The following is a 16,396-nucleotide window of genomic DNA, read 5'->3' as shown; positions in this document are numbered from 1 at the left end:
TTGCTGGAAATTCTGGTTGTCTGGGAAGATAAATAGATGAGAGATAGAAAGGAAAAAATAAAAATATGATTAATACAATTGCTTGGGGCTGGGGTTGTTGCTCAGTCATACAGCACTTGTCTAACATATGTTAAAAAACATCCATTGACAATGACAATTATTTGAAAAAATACAATTATTTTATATATTCTTGTTCAAAGTATTTCTTCTATTTCTGTTGCTTTCCTGCAGAGGAAAGTCACTCTTGGTTTTCTGATATGTTTACTCATTTCTGAGCAGAGTGCACCTCCCAGGGCAGGTGTGAAGGTCTGCAGCCCAGAGTCTGGGCGTGACCTGCAGGGCATGTCCTCAGCTCTCCATCAGGCCTCCCCTGATACCTGAGACTCACATGTGGATCATTTTTAGGGGTTTTCCCCTCTTCTCCTGCATGGCCACCTGTGTGACAGTGCATTCTTTAATATTCTCAGATTTATTTACCTTTAATTTATTCCTTGGATATAATTTCCACATTATTTTGCCATTATATCCACAATTAATAATTGAATAATTACTTTTTTATTTTTTTAATATAAAGGAAAATATTCATAATGGTGGAGAACATATCTCCATAAACACACACACACACACAAAAAAAAAAAAAAAAAAAAAACTGGGCTGATTTGGAAAGTGTCTCAAGAATTCACTTTCCCACCCAGGCTCACAGGTTCAGTGTTGTAAAAACTGAGGTGACCTGACTTGCACTTGGACTTGCCTGCAGTCCCCCACTCTCACTGCTGCTCCCCAGGACAAGCATGATGCTCTCTTATGGCCACAGGACCTCAGCCAGACCAGTCCCAGCCCCCACTGAGGCTTTTTCCTCTCCAACTGAGCAGCATAAGGTCTTTTCAACCTCCTGGTCCCAGCCCAGCTGACACTGACCTAACTTCTACTTTTACCTTGTTCTATTTTTTTTTTTCATGTTCAGCACCATGAAGTTGAAGCTTCTTTTGTCCAACACATAATTTGCCTTAGTCTTGGTGACACCTTCTATTATATTGCTTTCTTATTCATGTTACAATCCCACAAACTGAAACTAGCTGTAAACCCTAAAAGGAAGGTTTGGCTCATAGTTTCAACACTTCTGTAGCAGTTCAGACCCGTTCACTCCGAGTCACCTGCATCTTCATCTCCTCAGCCCTCTGCAAACTGGGGTCCTCCTCAGCCCCTTGCCAGGTTAACCACACATGCTCTTAGAAAAAAAGACCTTCCTTCTCATCCTGCCTGGGCTCCTCTGGAAATGTGTGTGTCTCCCAGAGAAATAGGTGGGTGGTCAGACTCAGCTAGGTTGCTGTTAATTTGGTGGTGAGTGTGAAGTTCAAGGGGTCAGTCTAGCTGCAATCTGTTCCTCCTGGCACACACATGACATTCAGCCTGAGGGACCCTCTTGTTCACTGCTGACTTTTTACTGTGATGTATTAATTTCCTTTTCCCTTTAGTAGGTATTGGGCTTTAAAGGAGACTCCACTGGAATCTTTCCTCTGAAACCTTCATAATTTTTATATTTATACCACTGAACACACACATCCTCTTAGTCATACATACTATATATTTACTATAAAAACTTAAGGATATAATTGAAAACTTGTGCATGGTGGTATATGCCTCTAATCCCAGCAGCTTAAGAGACTGAGACAGAGAGATTTCAAGTTCAAAGCTAGCCTCAGCAACTTTTCAAGATCCTATCTCAGAATAAATAATCAAAAGTGGTGGAATGTTGCTCAATAATTGAGCAGCGCTGGGTTTAATCCTTGACACCAAACAAACAAGCAATGGAATAATTGAAAAATGTATTTTTGAACAAAACAAAGGAAGGAGATTAATATTCAAAATATTTCAATAAATCTTTCCTACATGATTAAATATATTTCCTACAGTAATTGACTTATGTGCATGTGTATCAGCTATATAATATCATTCCTATCTACCTACATATCCTATTCCATGTTTTGCATTTTATTCTTGTTGTCTTAATGTGAATTTATTTGTTAGTATTCTATGGAATTTCTGTGCAAACTACTTTGGGTGTTATCTAAGTAAAAGTTAAAGTAATCTGAAAAAAAGAATTTTAAACCAACAAGAAGCAACACAAAGAACTATTACACACTTTACTTTCATACACCATGCAGATGTCCCCAAGGTCCCTGTGTTCCTATTACAGCAGTCGCAATCACAGCAAATATCATAATGCAGTTATAAGGATTCTATGTGCTTCCTGTGTTCTTCTCAGAATTCACCAAACTCTTCCTGGGCTAGCTGACTCTTTGGATGAAATTGCAATTTGCAGAGCAGAATAATTATGAATCTTAGATGCATTTGGACTCTAAATGCCAAGTACTCACTCCAGAGTGTCACCTGTTCTCCATGATAGGTGCAGTACTGCATCTCTCCTTGGCTTCTCCCATCCACTGTGTGTGCAGCCAGGGTGGATCTTTCCAGTCAACCCAGTGCCATGTGGGATGTGGAGAGTTCAGTCACCATTGTTTTATGTGAGCATGGTGCCTAGCCAGTGGGATTAGGGCCCCAGGGAGCTCAGATCTCAGCCTGCAGAGACAGCAGGAGGCCTGAGCGCACCACCAGGCAGTGTAATCTGCAGAGCCCAGGAGAGAGGACCTGGCCATGTGCCAGTATGGACAGTGGATGACACATGGGAACTCCTCTGCTGGGCATTGACTTTAGTCATTATTGATAAACTAATGACACTGAGGAGAGACTGATGGTGCTCACTGTGTGTTTTCATCTCTGCCCTCCTTCACCTCAGTGTGAGTTAGCTGTAGGTGTTTGTATGGATTAGTTAACATTAAGAGTGGTGGACAACTCTAACTCATTCACCAACCTGTAAGAGGGAAACATCTAAAACTACCTTCAGTTCAGCAGCAAAAGTTTCTTATCATTAAGATGAAATCCACATGATTTAAAATTAACCTTTGTAACAGTTTATGGTTCTCAAGTGAGTGTGAGTTACCACATTGAATAATTGTACAATTTCCAGCTACATCTTTCTCCAAAATACTTTTTACTTCAAATTGGCCACTTAACCCATTACACACATTGTCCCTGATTTCAGTCACTGGAGAACACTAAATGTATTCTGTATCTTTGAATTTAAATATTTGTGAAATTGCATATAAATAAGTCACTCAATGTATGATGTTTATTCTGGCTGAAGTGAGTATAACATCATTGAAATTAGTCCACCTTGTAGCTTGTATCATTTGTTCATTTCTGAAAGATGAATGAAAAACCATTATTTGCATATGCCAGAAATATTTTAATCAACATATCTAATTGTGGACATTTTTTTCATTCTCTAGTATAATTTGACTGAATGTTTGATTATGTTATATTTTGCTGTATTTGACTTCTCTAGTAAACACTCTACACTCTGTAAGATTATATTTAGAACCTGTTTCAGTGAGCTTTGCATTGCTGTGACAAAAATACCTGAACAAAAACAAAAAACAGCCAGGCACTGTGGTACATGCATATCACCCCAACAGCTCCTGAGGCTGAGGCACGAGAATTGCGAGTTCAAAGCCAGTCTCAGCAACAGCAAAGTACTAAGCAGCTCAGTGAGACCCTGTCTCTAACTAAAATACAAAATAGGGCTGGGGATATGCCTCAGTGGTTGAATGATCCTCAGTTCAATCCCCAGTACCTCAAAAAGAATAATAAAATTCCTTAGATGCTCTCAGCCACTTTCCTGATGTCTCTGTGTGAAATGCTTAACATCTCTTTAGGTGCTAGTATCTATTACAATTACACCTTTCTTTTCCCTAGTTTCTTAAACAATCCCTTTAAAACTCTGATCCAATTAGTTTTTTTAACTCTACTAATATAACAACTGCTTTTTTTACAATGCAATATATCTCTGGTATTAATTTAAATATTCTAAAGTCTTTATACAACTTAGAAAAGTCTGAGTATTCTGGCATAATAGTCTCAGTCATGAATATTACCATAAAACACATAGAATAAGTTACTACATTTTCTTGTTGGTTGCTAAACTCTCATCAAATTTCTAACTATGTGTTGTTCTAAGTCTTTTGTCTTCTGAAGTTTTGATTCTACAAAGCACTGAAAAACATAATCACAATAAAGTCTCTAACAATTACTCTTAAATATTGTTTCCTTAAAGGGTAGAGTTGATATTTCAGAAGAGCTCACTTTCCAATAGATATCTTTCACATAATTTATATTCCTATAAAAATATATTTCTTAGTTCATGACTAATACACAAAGAAAATGTTTTTGTAAATTCTGCAGAAATTTTGTAACATTCTCATGCACCTCCAGGGTTTTGTGTTATTTTACAAGAGATTTAAGATGTCCCAAAGTTCTTACACCAATGTTTCCATTTTTCATATCTTTTGGTACCAGATCTTATGATACAAAACAACTTAAAACAGGTGTTAAATATCCAACAGATTTTTTTAAGAGGGACACCTTTCAATACAACAGGTGTTTGCTTCTTAGTTTGAGTCCATGCCACTTGTTCAGTCTTGATTTTTTTTTTTTATGAGTCTTGTTAAGGAAGTCCAGTGCTAAGCGGACATGATAAAAATTTGGGCCGATGTTTAGAATGGAGTCAAACTAAAAAGCTTTTTCTCAGAAAAGAAAAAACCTATAACATAAAGAGACATCCTATATAATGAGAGATAATCTTTACCACATGCAAGTCAGGTAGAGCACTAATCTCCAGGATATATAAAGAACTCAAAAAACTTAACTCAAAAAAATGAGAGGAAAAAAAAAACCCCACAATAATCCAATCAACAAATAGGCTAATTTTCTGAACAGACACTGTACAGAAGAAGAAACACAATTGATCAACAAATATATGAAAAATGATCAACATCTGTAGCCATTAGAGAAATGTAAATTAAAATTATTCTAAGATTTTATCTCACTCCATTCAGAATGGAAATTATCATAATACAAATAAGCATTGGTGAGGAGGTGAGTAAAAAGGTACACTCATTCAATGCAGGTGGGACTGAAAATTGGTGCAATACTCTGAACAGTATGGATATTTTGCAGAAAATTTAGAATGGAACCACTGTAAATAATCTCTAAGAAAGGAGACAACAAGGTGCAGAGCAGGAAAGGAGGCAGAGTGGCTCCTTGTGCAAGTGGCCACATTTATTTATAACAATAGGTTAAAATTAGATCATTAGTACCATAACCAGATTATTGTTTAGAGTATCAAGAATGTTTCTTATTCTGCAGTTACATTTCACAGTTACAATATGCCATGTCAGGAGCTTTGTGCAGTTCTCAAGAAAGTCCGTTGTCTGAAGTTACTATTAGGTGGGCAGCTCCAGGAGCACTGGAGCTTGATGAAACATGGTAGTTATCTAGCCAACAAATTCTTCTATTCCCAGGATTTATGTGCCTAAGATCAAGATGGAAACCCTCGGGAAGACCATTGCTACAGTGGCCAGGCATCCCGTGGCTTTAACATGCAAGTTTTCTAGCAGCCAGGCATTCTGCACCTTTGCACAGAAACTTCCTAGCCACCAAAGTGCCACAGTCATGAAGTTTATCAGAAACCCAATCTCAAACACAGAATTTCTACAAATCACCACTTGACCCAGCTATCCCACTCTTTGGTTTATATCCAAAGGACAAACTATTGTGACACAGCCACATCAATATTTATGGCAGCTCAATTCACAATTGCTAAACTATGGAACAAACCTAGGTGCCCTTCAACAAAATGGATAAAGGAAATGTGATATATATAAATGGAATATTACTGAGCATTAAAGAAGAATGAAATAATGGCATTTGCATGTAAATGGACAAAGCTGCAGAATATCATGCTGATGGAAATAAGCCAATTCCTAAAAACCAAAAGCCCAATGTTTTTTTTCTGATAGATGCTGATCTGTAATGGTGGGAGGGCTAGGGAAGAATGGAGAAACTATAAACTGGACAGAGGGGAGTGAGTGTTGGGGAGTTAGGGTGGGAAGACAGTGGAATGAGGACATTATTATTCTATATACATGTGTGATTGCTCCATACATGACTCTGCCTCATGTACAGCCAAAGAAAGAGAAGTTGTGCTCCAATTATGTATAATGTGTCAAAATGTCTTCTGCTGCCATTTAAAATGAATTAATTAGAACAAATTTAAAAATTACCATCTATACAAAAAAGAATTGGTGTATATAATTTAATTTCTTTTTAATTTTTTACATTCATTTAAAATTAATTTAAGTAGCCTTCTCATCTATATAAAATGTTCAATGCCACTCACTAGGATTTAGTAAGCTATATTTGTACAGGAAATGCATATAAATGTGGAGTGTACAGAATTTATCTGGGGTTCTTTGAAGGTCTTTTTTTCTCACAGGGAACATTGGAGCAGTGAGAACCAGAAGCCATGGGACACAGTATGGGGATGGTTGGATCCTGTTAAGCAATTCAAGGCTTCCTGCAGCAGTCAGTGTTGGGGTGCTCATCTGCTCCTACCACAAGAATTTCCTTGCCTAAAAACTTTAATAAGTGTATTCATCAATTAGTCATATATGTTTATTATTTTGTATTTTCTTAGGTAATAAGTATATTTATGTTTTTCTCCATATTTTCATATTAGTGTAATGGTGAACAAATTGGTTTTCAGAATTTGTAATTTAAAATCTTGAATGTGATATTATATAAATATTTTTTCATTGTGTTATATAAGTAATCCTAGATAAACTTGTTCTTAAGAATATGTCAGTTATTATTGATAATTATCAAAGTATATGCCTGTGAGGACATTAGAATACTTGGGGAGAAATAACTTGTGGGAGGTGATGAAAGACTGCCCCAAGACAGGTGTGGTGGTGCAAGCCTGCAATCACAGTGCCTCAGGAGGCTAAGGCAGGAGAATCAGAGGTTCCAAGACAGCATTAGCAATGGAGCAAGGCCTGAAGCCACTTAGCAAAACCCCATTCTAAGTAAAACACACAAAAAAGGGGCTGGGGATGAGGCCTTAAGTTCAATATTTGGTTAAAAAAAGAATAATGATAATAATAATAATAATAATAATAATAATAATAATAATAATAATAATAAACAGAGCACATACATTGCCATAAGGTTTTAGGGAACAAGTACAGACAGATGTACTTTAAGGAGTACAGTAAACTGGGGGAGATTTAAGAGTTGACCCAGGTCAGGCATTTAGGCCAAAGAATAATGGTCCACCATGTCATAATTTTCAGGCATGACACGTTAGCATAGATGTCACAAAAGTAAGATGTGTGGGAGGTAAACTATCAGAGCTGACCTGCAAGTCATGCTGCAGGCTTTGTCCCCCACACTGAGTCACTCATGGACATAATAACAGACTGGCAGCAGCCACTGCCAAGGAAGCACTGGGGTGCTCTTCCTTGTGGATGGATTTGACTGTTGGGACACAGGGTGTGGTACACATGGCCCTGTTTATTCATAGACAAGAAATTACCCTTCTCATATTCCAAATAAATTGGTTATAACTTCTTTAGGATTTAATTATTGCATATATTCAATGTAGTTAAATTGATACAGTTAGGTACCACAGTGCCTAGAAATTTGCTTGACACTTCTCTGAATAATAGCAGATTATGAGTGTAAGTTTTCTTCAGATTTGATTGGTAATGTTTTCTTTGTGACAGTACTTGATACAGGTACTCTAATGTATTTGATAAATCTTTAATGCATGGCTCCACAAATGATTTCAATAAATATATTAAATTATATTTAGTAATTAAAAGACTCAGTGATTAAATTACACATTTTATAAAGGATTCATGAATTAATAAGGTAAATGAAAATATAAATTAATAAAAAAATTCATATTCAAACAAAGTGACCCTAGCGTAGGCAGTTTAACTTGTGTCACCCCAATATGAAGAGCATTCGACCTAATCTTGAACCTTCACTCACAGAAATTAGGATGATACTGAAACACATCTTTATCATTTCCCTGAGAACAACTGTCTTTGCATTATTCTCCTCATAGCTTCCTTTACCTGTTTGTTCCTGAGACTGTAGATGAGAGGATTCAGGAAGGGAGGAACCATGGTGTAAAAGGTAGAGAGAACCATGTCCTGGAGTGTGTGAGATTCTTCTGAAGGCCTCAGGTACACACCTGCACCAGAACTGAGGAAGATGGAAAAAACAAGGATATGAGGGGTGCAGGGGGAGAAGGCCTTCGATGAGTTCCCAGTGGGAAATTTTAGCACAGCAGAAAGTATGTGAATATATGACATCACAATAAAAAGGAAGCAACCACCACAAATCAACACAGCAGAGACAAGAAGGAGGACCAGGTTACTGGTGGTGTCAGAGCAGGAGAGCTTCAGCAGAGAGGGGACATCACAGAAGAACTGGTGGACCACGTTTGACTGGCAGAAGGACAGCCGGAATGTGTTCCCCGTGTGCACAACTGCATACAGCAGACCACTGAGCAGGGAAGCCAGGGTCACGTGGACACAAAACTGGGGGTTCATGATGAGCGGGTACTGGAGGGGCTGGCAGATGGCCACATAGCGGTCCCAGGCCATGATGGTGAGAAATAGCATCTCCACATATGCACAGAAAATGACCAAGAAGATCTGCGTTGCACAGCCAGCCACTGAAATGGCCCTGTTGCCAGTGAGAGAGTTGACACAGGCATTGGGGACAGTGATGGAAATGTAGCACATGTCCAAGATGGACAGGTTCCTGAGGAAGAAGTACATGGGTGTGTGCAGGTTCTGGTCAGCAGTGGTGACAGTGACAATGAGAAGGTTCCCCAACAAGGTACCCAGGTAGGTAATTGGGAATACTGTGAAATAGAGGAAACTCAGATCCCAGCCATCAGGAGAGGCCAGGAGGAGAAATTCAGTTGCCATGGTGGCATTGGCCATTTGCTGGAAATTCTGGTTTTCTGAGAAGATGAAGAGATAAGAGGGAGGAAGAAAAAAAAGAACGCAATGAATACAATTACTTGGGGCTGGGATTGTTGCTCAGTCATAGAGCACTTGTCTAACATGTGTTAAAAAACATCCATTGACAATAATGATCATTTGAAAAAATGCAATTACTTTACATATTCTTATTCAAAGTATTTTTCTTATATTTGGCAGTTGCTTTCCCTGCAGAGGAAGGTCACTCTTGGTTTTCTGATATGTTTACTCATTTCTGAGCAGAGTGCACCTCCCAGTGCAGATGTGGAGTTCTGTTGCCCAGGGTCTGGGTGTTACCTGCAGGGCTTGTCCTCAGCTCCCCATCAGGCCTTTGCTGACCTCCTGAGACTCCCATGTGGATCATTTCCAGGGGTTTTCCCCTCCTCCTTCATGGCCACCTGCCTGACAGTGCATTCTTTAATATTCTCCAATTTATTTACCTTCATTTTAGTGCATGAATATAATTTCCACATTAATTTGCTATTGTATTCACACTTAATAATGTAAATAATAATTACTGGAGGGAAGATGGCCGCGAAGGGAGTGCAGTAAATCCGAGTACTGCGTCACTGTGAGGGAAAATGATGAGTTAGAACGGCTAAAAGCTATCTGGTTAGGAATTTCCAGCAAAATTGGGGTGCTCCAAAACCTAGTGGAAGGATTTTCATCGCACGAGGATCAGCTTCAGGGGCTCAAAAGCGAGCGATTTGTCCGTACGGAGCGCTTATTGTTCGGCAGATCGCCCTGCGGCTGGAGTCTGCGGAGCGCACTGGGAAACGACGGGCTGGTGGCGCAGAGATACAGCGATGCTGATTCTGCGGGCTCCTGCCAGCTAGGCATTTGCTGAGCTCGGAGCTGAATTCTGGGTTGGAGACGGGGAAGGAAACGGTCCAGTTCGGTTCTCCACACCGGTCAGACCACGGAGGAAGCCAGCGGCCACCATCTTGGAGAGCTGACGTCACCATCCTTGTTTTTGACTGATTGCAGCTCTTTCAGCTATAGAACAGGTAATTTCAGGCTGACAATTGTCTGCGTCTCGCAGACAAATTGCTCAGACTTAGTGCTAAATAACACGCGGAAACTGCTTCTTGGAGCCTGCTCCTATCAGAACACGCACCGAGCCCGGAGCGGCGGAGCTCCGGCTACCGGAGCTGCTCTGGCCCAGGGCTATAGAACCCGCGGAAACTGCTTCTTGGAGCCTGCTCCTGTCGGAGCATGCACCAAGTCCGGAGAGGCCGAATTCTGGCTCCCGGAACTGCTCTGGCCCAGGGATAAAGAACCCGCGGAAACTGTCTCTCGGTCCGGGTCCTGCTGAATACTGTGAAGGCCAGAGGGGCGGAGCAGAGCCGCCGCCAGAGCCCGGAACAGGCCTAGCGACCTGCCGGCGTGGTGTCGCGTCGCCCCGGCTAGAGCAGGGGCCGAACAGAGCCGCCGCCAGAGCCCGGAACAGGCACAGCGACCCGCCGGCGTGGTGTCGCGTCGCTCCGGCTAGAGCAGGGGCCGAACAGAGCCGCCGCCAGAGCCCGGAACAGGCACAGCGACCCGCCGGCGTGGTGTCGCGTCACTCTGGCTAGAGCAGGGGCCGAACAGAGCCGCCGCCGGGGCCCGGAGCAGGCCCAGCGACCCGCCGGCGTGGTGTCACGTCGCTCCGGCTAGAGCGGGGGCCGATCAGAGCCGCCGCCTGTGCCCGGAACAGGTCCAGCGACCCGCCGGCGTGGTGTCTCGTCGCTCCGGCTAGAGCGGGGGCCGAACAGAGCCGCCGCCTGCGCCCGGAGCAGGTCCAGAGACCCGCCGGCGTGGTGTCGCATCGCTCCGGCTCGAGCAGGGGCCGAACAGAGCCGCTGCCAGAGCCCGGAATAGGCCCAGCGACCCGCCGGCGTGGTTGTCAAGAATCCCCAATTGGAGTAGGGGGAAAGCAGATCCTCCACCCGCGTCCGCAAGGTAGGCAGGCCTGTGACAGTCTGGCAGAACAGCCCCAGCGGCCTGCCGGCGTGGTAGACACGTCACACCACTTGGGGGAGGGGCAGAGCAGAGCCGCTCCCCGAGCCTGGATCAGGCCCAGCGGCCCGCCAGCGTGGCAGTCACATCACTCCATTTGGAGTAGGGGCAGAGCAGAGCCGCAGCCCGCGCCCAGAACAGGCACTGCGACCTGCCGGGGTGGTAGTCACGACAACCCAATTGGAGAAGGGGCAGAGCAGAGCCGCCGCCCACGCCTGCAAGGTAGTCAGATCCTCGACTAACTGGTGGAACAGGCCCAGGGGTTCACGGACGTGGTGACGTGGTAGACACGTCACACCAATAGGAGGAAGGGCAGAGCAGAGCCGCTGCCCGCGCCTCCAAGGTAGGCAGACCTGCGACCGACCGGCAGAACAGTCCCAGCGGCCCACCAGCGTGGTAGACAGATCACCCCAATTGGAGGAGGAGCAGAGCTGCCGCCCGCCCCTGCAAGGGAGACTTTTCAACTATACAAGAGCAATATAAATATATAGGGGGAAAAATTTCAAAAACACAATAGTTTCACTAAGCAGAAAGAAACACGAGCAATATGAAAAGACAAGGAAAGAAAGGACCACAAGCAATGCAGGTCAACTCAACTTTAGAAGAGGTTATAGCTGCAGCAGATGGAATGTCAGATAAAGAATTCAGGATATACATGCTGCAAATGATCTGGAGTCTCAAGGAAGACATTAGACAGCAAAATCAGACAATGAAAGATCATTTCGACCACTTCGACAATGTATTACATAAACAAATCCAAGAAGCAAAAGATCAACTATACAGGGAGATAGAGGTAATAAAAAACAAACAAACAGAAATCCTAGAAATGCAGGAAGCAATAAACCAACTTAAAAACTCAATTGAGAATACTACCAGCAGAGTAGAACACTTAGAAGATAGAACATCAGACAATGAAGACAAAGTATTTCAACTTGAAAAGAACATAGATAGCTCAGCAAAACTGTTAAGAAACCATGAGCAGAACATCCAAGAAATATGGGATAATATAAAGAGACCAAACTTAAGAGTCATTGGGATACAGGAAGGTATAGAGGTCCAAACCAAAGGAATGAACCACCTATTCAATGAAATAATACGAGAAAACTTCCCAGACTTGAAGAATGAGACAGAATCCCAAATCCTAGAAGCATACAGGACGCCGAATGTGCAAAATCATAAGAGATCCACACCTAGACACATTATAATGAAGATGCCCAACATACAGAATAAGGAGAGAATTTTAAAAGCTACAAGAGAAAGGAAGCAGATTACATTTAGGGGTAAACCAATCAGGATAACAGCTGATCTTTCAACACAGACTCTGAAAGCTAGAAGATCCTGGAATCACATATTTCAAAAACTGAAAGAAAATGGGTTCCAACCAAGAATCATGTATCCAGCGAAATTAAGCTTCAGGATGGAAGATGAAATTAAAACCTTCCACGATAAACAAAAGTTAAAAGAATTTGCAGCTAGAAAACCATGTCTTCAAAACATCCTCGGCAAAACATTACAGGAAGAGGAAATGGAAAATAACAATGAATACCAACAGTGGGAGGTAGGACAGTAAAGGGGGGGAAAATAATCAAAAAAGGAAAACAAACCATGTTTAGTAACATAAATAAACAATTATGGCTGGAAGAACAACCCATATCTCAATAATAACCCTAAATGTTAATGGCTTAAACTCACCAATCAAGAGACACAGACTAGTAGAATGGATCACAAAACAAGACCCAACAATATGCTGCCTACAGGAGACGCATTTGATAGGAAAAGACATGCATAGACTGAAGGTGAAAGGTTGGGAAAAATCATATCACTCATATGGACTTAGGAAACAAGCAGGAGTGTCCATACTCATATCAAATAAAATAGATTTCAAGCCAAAGTTAATCAAAAGGGATAAAGAGGGACACTACATACTGCTCAAGGGAACCATACACCAACAAGACATAACTATCATAAATATATATGCCCCAAACAATGGTGCAGCTATGTTCATCAAACAAACTCTTCTTAAGTTTAAGAGTCTAATAGACCAACATACAATAATCATGGGAGACTTCAACACACCTCTCTCACCACTAGACAGATCTTCCAAACAAAAGTTGAATAAGGAAACTATAGAACTCAATAACACAATTAATAACCTAGACTTAATTGACATATATAGAATATACCACCCAACATCAAGCAGTTACACTTTTTTCTCAGCAGCACATGGATCCTTCTCAAAAATAGATCATATATTATGTCACAGGGCAACTCTTAGACAATATAAAGGAGTGGAGATAATACCATGCATCTTATCTGATCATAATGGAATGAAACTGAAAATCAACGATAAAAGAAGGAAGGAAAAAACATGCATCACTTGGAGAATGAACAATTGGTTACTAAATGATCAATGGGTTATAGAAGACATCAAGGAGGAAATTAAAAAATTCTTAGAGATAAATGAAAGCACAGACACAACATATCGGAATCTATGGGACACATTAAAAGCAGTTCTAAGAGGAAAATTCATTGCTTGGAGTTCATTCCTTAAAAAAAGAAAAAACCAACAAATAAATGATCTCATACTCCATCTCAAAATCCTAGAAAAAGAAGAGCAAAACAACAGCAAAAGAAGTAGAAGGCAAGAAATTATTAAAATCAGAGCTGAAATTAATGAAATCGAAACAAAAGAAACAATTGAAAAGATTGACAAAACTAAAAGTTGGTTCTTTGAAAAAATAAATAAAATCGACAGACCCTTAGCCATGCTAACGAAGAGAAGAAGAGAGAGAAATCAAATTACTAGCATACGGGATGAAAAAGGCAATATCACAACAGACACTTCAGAAATACAGAAGATAATCAGAAACTATTTTGAATCCTTATACTCCAATAAAATAGAAGATAGTGAAGGCATCGATAAATTTCTTAAGTCATATGATCTGCCCAGATTAAGGCAGGAGGATATAGACAACCTAAACAGACCAATATCAATTGAGGAAATAGAAGAAACCATCAAAAGACTACCAACTAAGAAAAGCCCAGGACCAGATGGGTATACAGCAGAGTTTTACAAAACCTTTAAAGAGGAACTAACACCAATACTTTTCAAGCTATTTCAGGAAATAGAAAAAGAGGGAGAACTTCCAAATTCTTTCTACGAGGCCAACATCACCCTGATTCCTAAACCAGACAAAGACACTTCAAAGAAAGAAAACTACAGACCAATATCTCTAATGAACCTAGATGCAAAAATCCTCAATAAAATTTTGGCAAATCGGATTCAAAAACATATCAAAAAAATTGTGCACCATGATCAAGTAGGATTCATCCCTGGGATGCAAGGCTGGTTCAATATACGGAAATCAATTAATGTTATTCACCACATCAATAGACTTAAAAATAAGAACCATATGATCATCTCGATAGATGCAGAAAAAGCATTCGACAAAGTACAGCATCCCTTTATGTTCAAAACGCTAGAAAAACTAGGGATAACAGGAACTTACCTCAACATTGTAAAAGCAATCTATGCTAAACCTCAGGCTACCATCATTCTGAATGGAGAAAAATTGAAGGCATTCCCTCTAAAATCTGGAACAAGACAGGGATGCCCTCTCTCACCACTTCTGTTCAACATAGTTATCGAATCACTGGCCAGAGCAATTAGACAGACGAAAGAAATTAAAGGCATAAAAATAGGAAAAGAAGAACTTAAATTATCACTATTTGCAGATGACATGATTCTATACCTAGCAGACCCAAAAGGGTCTACAAAGAAACTATTAGAGCTAATAAATGAATTCAGTAAAGTGGCAGGATATAAAATCAACACACATAAATCAAAGGCATTCCTGTATATCAGCGACAAATCCTCTGAAATGGAAATGAGGACAACCACTCCATTCACAATATCCCCCCAAAAAATAAAATACTTAGGAATCAACCTAACAAAAGAGGTGAAAGACTTATACAATGAAAACTACAGAACCCTAAAGAGAGAAATAGAAGAGGATCTTAGAAGATGGAAAAATATACCCTGTTCATGGATAGGCAGAACTAACATCATCAAAATGACAATATTACCAAAAGTTCTCTATAGGTTTAATGCAATACCAATCAAAATCCCAATGGCATTTCTTATAGAAATAGAGAAAGTAATCATGAAATTCATATGGAAAAATAAAAGACCCAGAATAGCAAAAACAATGCTAAGCAGGAAGGGTGAATCAGGCGGTATAGCGATACCAGACTTCAAACTATACTACAGAGCAATAGTAACAAAAACAGCATGGTACTGGTACCAAAACAGGCGGGTGGACCAATGGTACAGAATAGAGGACACAGAAACCAACCCACAAAACTACAACTATCTTATATTTGATAAAGGGGCTAAAAGCATGCAATGGAGGAAGGATAGCATCTTCAACAAATGGTGCTGGGAAAACTGGAAATCCATATGCAACAAAATGAAACTGAATCCCTTTCTCTCGCCATGCACTAAAGTTAACTCAAAATGGATCAAGGAGCTTGATATCAAATCAGAGACACGGCGTCTGATAGAAGAAAAAGTCGGCTACGATCTACATACTGTGGGGTCGGGCTCCAAATTCCTCAATAGGACACCCATAGCACAACAGTTAATAACTAGAATCAACAAATGGGACTTACTCAAACTAAAAAGTTTTTTCTCAGCAAAAGAAACAACAAGAGAGGTAAATAGGGAGCCTACATCCTGGGAACAAATCTTTACTCCTCACACTTCAGATAGAGCCCTAATATCCAGAGTATACAAAGAACTCAAAAAATTAGACAACAAGATAACAAATAACCCAATCAACAAATGGGCCAAAGACATGAACAGACACTTCTCAGAGGAGGACATACAATCAATCAACAAGTACATGAAAAAATGCTCACCATCCCTAGCAGTCAGAGAAATGCAAATCAAAACCACCCTAAGATACCATCTCACTCCAGTAAGATTGGCAGCCATTAGGAAGTCAAACAACAACAAGTGCTGGCGAGGATGTGGGGAAAAGGGTACACTTGTTCATTGTTGGTGGGACTGCAAATTGGTGCAGCCAATCTGGAAAGCAGTATGGAGATTTCTTGGAAAGTTGGGAATGGAACCACCATTTGACCCAACTATTCCCCTTCTCGGTCTATTCCCTAAAGACCTAAATAGAGCATGCTACAGGGACACTGCTACATCGATGTTCATAGCAGCACAGTTCACAATAGCAAGACTGTGGAACCAACCTAGATGCCCTTCAATAGACGAATGGATAAAAAAAATGTGGCATTTATACACAATGGAATATTACTCTGCATTAAGAAATGACAAAATCATAGAATTTGGAGGGAAATGGATGGCATTAGAGCAGATTATGCTGAGTGAAGCCAGCCAATCCCTAAAAAACAAATGCCAAATGTCTTCT

At 40.6% G+C, this 16,396-nt stretch overlaps 1 protein-coding gene across 1 annotated transcript; it reads right to left on the bottom strand.

Annotated features, from left to right (window-relative positions):
- Nucleotides 1–6,710: 6,710 nt before the first annotated feature.
- LOC143387125 (olfactory receptor 14C36-like) lies at nucleotides 6,711–8,918 on the bottom strand. The gene is made up of 2 exons (XM_076841759.1): nucleotides 8,014–8,918; nucleotides 6,711–6,741 (listed from the first exon to the last, which is right to left on the bottom strand). Exons 1-2 carry the CDS (start codon nucleotides 8,916–8,918, stop codon nucleotides 6,711–6,713), a joined length of 936 nt encoding a protein of 311 aa, XP_076697874.1.
- Nucleotides 8,919–16,396: the final 7,478 nt, after the last annotated feature.

The sequence above is a fragment of the Callospermophilus lateralis genome, unplaced genomic scaffold, assembly GCF_048772815.1.
Source record: "Callospermophilus lateralis isolate mCalLat2 unplaced genomic scaffold, mCalLat2.hap1 Scaffold_1734, whole genome shotgun sequence".
Taxonomy (NCBI): Eukaryota; Metazoa; Chordata; class Mammalia; order Rodentia; family Sciuridae; genus Callospermophilus; species Callospermophilus lateralis.
The sequence above is the reverse complement of the archived record's forward strand: the minus strand, read 5'-3'. Positions and strand labels throughout refer to the sequence as shown.